Source organism: Sesamum indicum, linkage group LG13 (assembly GCF_026168435.1).
Source record: "Sesamum indicum cultivar Baizhima isolate 11 linkage group LG13, ASM2616843v1, whole genome shotgun sequence".
NCBI classification, from domain to species: domain Eukaryota; kingdom Viridiplantae; phylum Streptophyta; class Magnoliopsida; order Lamiales; family Pedaliaceae; genus Sesamum; species Sesamum indicum.
The window spans coordinates 15,390,310-15,397,535 of NC_142669.1; the positions used below are offsets into that span (position 1 = coordinate 15,390,310).

General features: G+C 29.1%; 1 protein-coding gene across 1 annotated transcript; it reads right to left on the bottom strand.

Moving 5' to 3' along the window:
• Positions 1–4,670: 4,670 nt before the first annotated feature.
• LOC105176124 (cold-regulated protein) lies at positions 4,671–5,112 on the bottom strand. The gene has a single exon (XM_011098830.3). The coding sequence runs from the start codon at positions 5,044–5,046 to the stop codon at positions 4,819–4,821; it is 228 nt and encodes a 75-aa protein (XP_011097132.3). The 5' UTR covers positions 5,047–5,112; the 3' UTR covers positions 4,671–4,818.
• Positions 5,113–7,226: the final 2,114 nt, after the last annotated feature.

Here is a 7,226-nt window from a genome sequence, read left to right on the forward strand (position 1 = left end):
TACCGATATTAAATATTTAAATATAAAAAATTAATATAAGTTTATCACCAATGTTAAATATGTGTAATTAATCAAGAACTATTATTATTTTCTTACCTCTGCAAAACGCAAATTAACAAAAGAAATATAAATATATTATTAATAAGTGATAATATATTATGTGATAAAGAATATTTATTGTTGTATTAATGATTATTTACAATTTTGTAACGACATATATTAATTTTGTAAAAGTTATTGCTAATAATTAAAATTATGAAAATATAGTTGTGCATAATAAATATAGATAACTAGTGGCAAATATATACATTGCGAAATTTTCAATAACAATAAATATAATTATCGCTGAATTAATAAAATTAATCAGATAATTAGAAATAATTAAAAATACACTTAAAAGATCACGTCCGTTTCTAATAAACTAAAAATGGTGGCACGATGTTTCCATGCACATAATTTTATTGGATATAATGCGAAAATTATTCATTTTTTAAAGTGGTAAAAAAATTTAATACATCTAAATAACAATCGGGAACAAAATAACTTCTTTAAAACAGTAACTTATACTCGTAATCCCTTTCTAATATATATATATATATATGGTGATGTAGATACATAGTTATAATATCATTATCTTCCTGTTTAATACGTAAGTCTCAGCCAATAAACCCTAATTTAATTGATCAAAATTACGATAAGGACATAAAATTTGAATTTTATCAGCATGTTCTATTTTAATAGTAATTGTTTATCTATTTTGATAATAGTTGTTAATTATTTATAAATATTTGGTATTGATGATTAATGTATTGATTGTTATAATATTGTCATGATTGAGATTATAATATAATTGTAATTAATTTATTGAAAGAAGGGTAAATTACAACAACCACCTCTCAAGTTTGACCTAATTACGAATACCCCTTTATTGTGTGAAAATTACAAATTCCCACTAATATTGCTTGATAAAATTGTGTAATCATCTTTGGATTGGGTTAAGTTTGAAATTGTCAACTATGCCCTTATTATATTTTTTTTAAAAAAAAAAACAACGGATGAGGTTGATGAAAAAATTTGTAAAATTATATAAAAAAAATATCCATTTAGTCCATAAAAAAATTTAATAATTTTTTAAAAAAATTAAAATTATAATTCATATTCCAATATTTTGGCCAGTTCATAATAAAAAAAATAAACAAAAATATAATAGATTAAACTAATTGTTATACAATAATTAAAATCAGGGATGAGTGTATATTAATAATGTTTCAAACAATGAAAAAGTATTTATAAATATGTCAAATTTTAGAAGACTCGTTGCAATTTTTATTTTTAAAAAAATATAAGATTCTAACAATAATAATAGTTTTATTTATTTTTTAAATTATTTTCTATCTTTTTAAAAAGTAATATATATTTTTACATCCTTTTCAAAATCTTCAAACTTCAAATTGATGTCTCCAGATCGATTAAGACCAAACACTGCCTTAGTACTCTTTCGGCCGAAGACTTCCTTTTCATCAATCCTTGGGGCAAACACTTTACCCTTTCACGTTTCTGAGTTATCACCCAAATTCATATTTGTGGAAGTGTGCACGATTTGGATGACACACAAATTCTAATCTAAATCGAGTTTAATTAATTTTGAATTAATTATAAAAATTACTATTTGAAATATAATTTATGTAAATTTTAAAGGGTTAAATATATTTTGTACTTCTGAAGTATGTTACGCTCATCAATTACCCGCTAAATTAAATAAATTTTCATTTACCCCCTATCGATCTCAAAATATTCCTTTAAATTAAATAAAATTGATAAAAATACCCTTGGCTATTAATAATATTACATTAACATTAATGCCTCTATTGTTAATCAAATTTGAAAAGTTCAATGTTTATAAATTAATTAAGTACAAAATAATTATTTCAATTTTGAGTGTATAAATAGTCGTGTTGATAATTAGCAAAAATTTAAAATTCACTAATTTTAAGTTAACAAACAAAGATGCAATTTTACATATTAAAATTTTATTCACTGGTATTTTAGGGTATAGGCTCTACCCGAACTCAAAAAATTATTACCATAAATATGTGTGCAAGTCTGGATTAAATATAAAAATATTAGACACGAATATGGTCATAACTATCAAAAATGGGTCTAGGTGGTCTAAGTATTGCACACCAATTGACAGGCCTAATTGTTGGATCTAAGGTTAGGTCAAGGGGTAAAATAGAGTTACTACATGGAAAGACAAAAAAGAATTATTTCATTAACTCCCAAATGACCTCATTTGATATTTTGGTACCAAACAGGTTCGATGACCACTTGCAATATATTTGTCATTAAAATTATATATAATGTAACGTACAAACGCAAGTTTATAAATTTATTTTAATATAAAAGTACTAACATTGATCATATCAATATGTGATTAATCTAATATTAATTTGTTTAGCATCATAAATGAATAAAAATTGAAGTAAAAATTGATTGGTATATTAACTATATATAGAGCGCATTAAAGTGAATATATCATGTTATTAATAATCAAGGGTATTTTTTGTCTATTTTTATTTAATTTCAAGGATTATCACAAAGATAGGGGATAATTGAAGATTTCTTCAGTTTAAGGGATAATTGATGAGGGTGGTATACTTTAAGAGTGTAAATTTTATTTAACCTAAATTTAAATAAAGTGATCGATTATATAACTTAATATATAATTGATTTAACTTGATAAAATTTAATCTAGATAAAAACTCTCCGATAAAGTTGAAATATATCATATATGTGCCATGTTCATCGTCGTCATAATTTTAAGTGCATTTTAAAAACTTTTCTTACTAAAAAACAACTATTTTGTTCATGTCCGGTAAAATTCAAATGTTTCTATTACAAAAAGATATATCTTGAGATTGAGGCATTCGCCTTAACGCCCACGTCTAGATCTAGATCAAGACGGGCAAGCGGCGGCATGTGCGTGTGGGGCAACCCCATGTTCACTCAAGTCTCCAAAACATTTCAAACACAACTTAAACTTGAACTTAATATAAGGAGATTATTTTTGTTATAAACTTCCAATGTAGGATACACTTGAGTGTAAAAACACTCACCCCCACATCTACCTTATATACACGTCAATGTCCACTTCATTCCCTTTCAACTAAAGTTTATAATATTAACTTCACTTCTTCGGCCTTCAAACACCTTCTTCACTTTAGATGTACAAGAACCGAACAGAATTATGCTTGAAAAAATTGGTTTTGAAGAGATTCGAAGCTTTGGTTGGAGAGAAAACTTGTAGAAAAATAGAGTTTGTTGCAAATGGAGAAGAAAGGCGTGGGGAGAGGTTTCTTACGTTTTTCACACAGAGGGGCAATAATGTAATTTTGCCTTGATTAGTTTCTCTCCAATTTTTATAAAAAAAAATCAAGGGAAAAATGAACAATTTCAGATGGCTAATTAAAAATTACGAACCTCAAAGGGGTAGTTATAATTCTTAAAAAAACGATGGGATACCTATAATAATGTCAAATTTTAGAAAAGATCGTTATATCATTCACCATTTTTTTATTGATGGTAAAATTAGTGGTTTAGATAATAATCGTACATCAGTGGTACTGGTGGATGATCCCATTTATTAGTGTTTTCCACTTTCATATATAATTTATTCACATTATTGTTTACTAATTCTTAATTACTAGTAGATGACTTCTACGCCTAAAAGAAGGGGTATCATCCTTCGTATTGAGATGTACACACATATATACCAAAAATTATACATGTAATTATTGCATCGTGTATTCCACAAATAAGAGTTTATTAGTTGAAGATATATGTTCTTTTCTATGGAGTTCCGAATGCCACATTTGTTCATAATGTTAGAGTGATATGACACTACATAGATGTTGTATCTCTTAATGGACAAGTCAAGAGTAAAATTGTGGGACCAGTGAAAATACTTTACCACAATGAATTTAAATACCCTTAAAGAGAGTAAAATAATCAAATTCCAACCAAGAATACCACAATTACCCTTATTTGATCATATATATAATAATAATGGGACAAAGGAATGACCCAGACCAGTTGATGCCTGATTAATGTGGCATGCAAGATTTAGTTGGCATCGATATATGTTTATCATACATGGTAAGAACGTAACTTGAGAAGATTTTGATTGTAGTTGTAAGACTAATAATTTACAAAATACATTTTAGGAAGCATAAAATGGAAATACATAATATATATCCTATATATATTTGCTATGTATAGAATATTTATACCCCGACTCTAAAACATGAAATTATATATTTTTTTTAAAAAATTAAAATTATACTTACACCCCTTTAAAGAAAAATTTGCTTATTTCTAACTTCCTTTTATTACGATTTGAACGGTTCTTTTATTACGATTTGAACGGAAAATATTGACTTGAACAGAAAAAATATATAAATTTCTAATTTTACCTCTTGTTTAACTTTTGCATTTAATAATTTTTTTTAAATTATTTTATTATTATAGAACTAATCGTACACTCAAGTCCAAAGTAAAATTTGATCAAATTTAATAAGAAACGAATTTTTAGTGGTTGTTTTTTTATATCGAGTAATTTAATTTATATTTCAACCCAAATCATATATATATATGCATGTAAATATTACATATGAAGCAACATTAGTGAAGTACATTGCTAGTTTTTTATACTTCTACTGTTACAAAACACCACACACACAGACACACACATACGGAGAAATGGAGACGACGAGAAATGAAGAACAGCAAGAGGTAGCTAACTAGGTAGATAATATTTAACTATATTGGAATGGAATTAGTGACGGCGGGGTAAACGACGGTGGCGGGATGGGCCATGATGCGGCGTCCCTTCATGTGGCGGAAGCAGTAGACCAGGGCGCCCACCGGCCACTCCACCACCGCCGCCGCCGCGAAGGCCAGGAAACCGATGGTCGGCCCCACCACCTTGCACCTGCATGGGTTGCTCCTCGTCCCGCACTCCACGCATATCGGAACACCAACTGCCATTGCTCTAACTCTAATAAGCTATTCGCTGCGGATTTGTTGAATTTCGACGACGGTGATGGGAAAAGTACGGCCCTTAATTTATAGCAGAATTTGAACTGATTAGAACTTGGGGAAGATTTGATTCGTGGCGGAATGTTGTGCGGCCACGTTTGCAGTGGCGCTGCTGCAGATGACAGGTGTTGCTCTCTGATCGGAGCTCACCACGTGTTTGCCTGCCTCGGTGCAGGGCTCACGTCATTTAATTTTGAGTCTCTGATTCAGAAATGGATAATTCTTAGACGAGAATATGTGGTATGCTCATATCCGTGTATAATTAATTTAAAAAATTTTAATTAGATTAATAAAATATTAAAAATTTAAGAAAATAATATAAATGAGAAAAGTAAAAGAGAAATAAAAAATTGAGAAAGAAAAAAAATTAAAAAACAAAAATTAACAGAAGTCACTAATAAGGTGCTCTTCAGTTATATATAATATAAAAGATTAGTTTGGCCATTGGATGTCATTTTTCAATGGTTGCAATTTGAATTTTATATTGTTTGGAATTCCAAAATTATGTCTGTTTGGCAGTAAAAAAACACATTTTCATTCAAAATCTTGCGGTATAAGTTCACTGTTATATACATTTTGTAGGGCTTTTTAAATGAAATTACGCTTATAGGTTTATGAGATAAATTGAGAAAATTAAAAGAAGGGGATTTTCGTACATATACATAATGCATATCAAGTTAGTTTTTTTCTAAGGCCACCCCACTTAATAAAAGTATTGATATAAAATTATTAATGTTTTAATCACTTACTAAGTATTTATCTCAAGTAACTCCATTTATAAAAATTTCGTAAGCTTTACTGCTCAACTATCATATTCACATAAAAAAAAAAATTTAAAATATTATATTTCAATATTATGTATATGATGTTGACAATTTGAAATGTAATGTTGGCCAAATCTCTTCATTAGTTCGACATCTTCATATTTTATCTCATTTTAATCCCTCATATCTTAAATGTACTATAATAGTGTCCCTCATCTTTTAAATATCTTACTATAGTCCCTCATCTTTTTTGTAGACAATTTTTCATGAGGATTCACACGAACCATAATTGAAATATTAAAACGAATTTACAAACTAAAGTATTAGGAATTTGAAGGACTGTTAATGATATTTGCGTAAATTAAGAGGCATTGTCCGAATTCTTGAAGTGCAAAGTAATTTAGAACACAATGAATAATAAGATATTGAGATAATTAAAGCCAGGGAATAAAATGAGTTAAAAAAATAAACCAAAAGAAGAATAAAAGCCTCTATGAAACATCACGCAATCATGAAAAGTAAGAGGGAAAAAAAAAACCAGAACAATGTGTATAAAGAGAGAAATTTGTTTTTCAATAGAAATAGAAAAGAAGATGCTTAGCTTTGATCTAAGGAAAGTGTAGGTTTGTTCTGTGGATTCCCCTTTGAAGTGTGTAGTGTAGTAAAGAAGTTTAGCAATAGAAATGGAAATGATAGTGGCTTCTCAGCCATCCCTTTGGGGAATTTGTTCAATCTATATATGCTCTATCCATCCCTCAAAAGCCCAAAACATTCACACCTCTTCCACCACTATTTTGTAATGGAACTTATTCCTCCCATTTTGGTTGCACTTTTATTATTACAAGAGGTAAAGTGCAATTACCTGCTTTTAAAAATGGTTCTAGTCATTGTGAAGAAGAGAAGAATGTGTAATAATCGGTCCCACCCCTTCACACAGTCCACATTATATAACCATACACTCGAGGGTTCATACCTAATGCTACATACCAAGTCTTCTTCCCAGAGACAATTACCTAACCATACCAACCCCAGCAAATTGAATATATAAGTTTGAAGAAACACAGCCATAGGCCACCCAAAATACTTCATCTACATTCAGCCATAGACAATTACCTAACCATGTTCCTGATTCTTTACCTTGATTTCTATTCCTAGATTCTTTCTTTCTCCAAATCCTAAAATGTTGGTGTTACTGTATAAATGGCCTCAAATATTGCTAATGGCACTTGTTTTGCAGTTCTCAGTTTTGATCAATGCAAGTGCATCATTTACCACCAAAGTTGATGAAGTTCCTGATCCAAGCATAAAGTGTGGTGAATGTCCTTGTGTTAATCCATGCAGCCAGCAACTACCTCCTCCTCCACT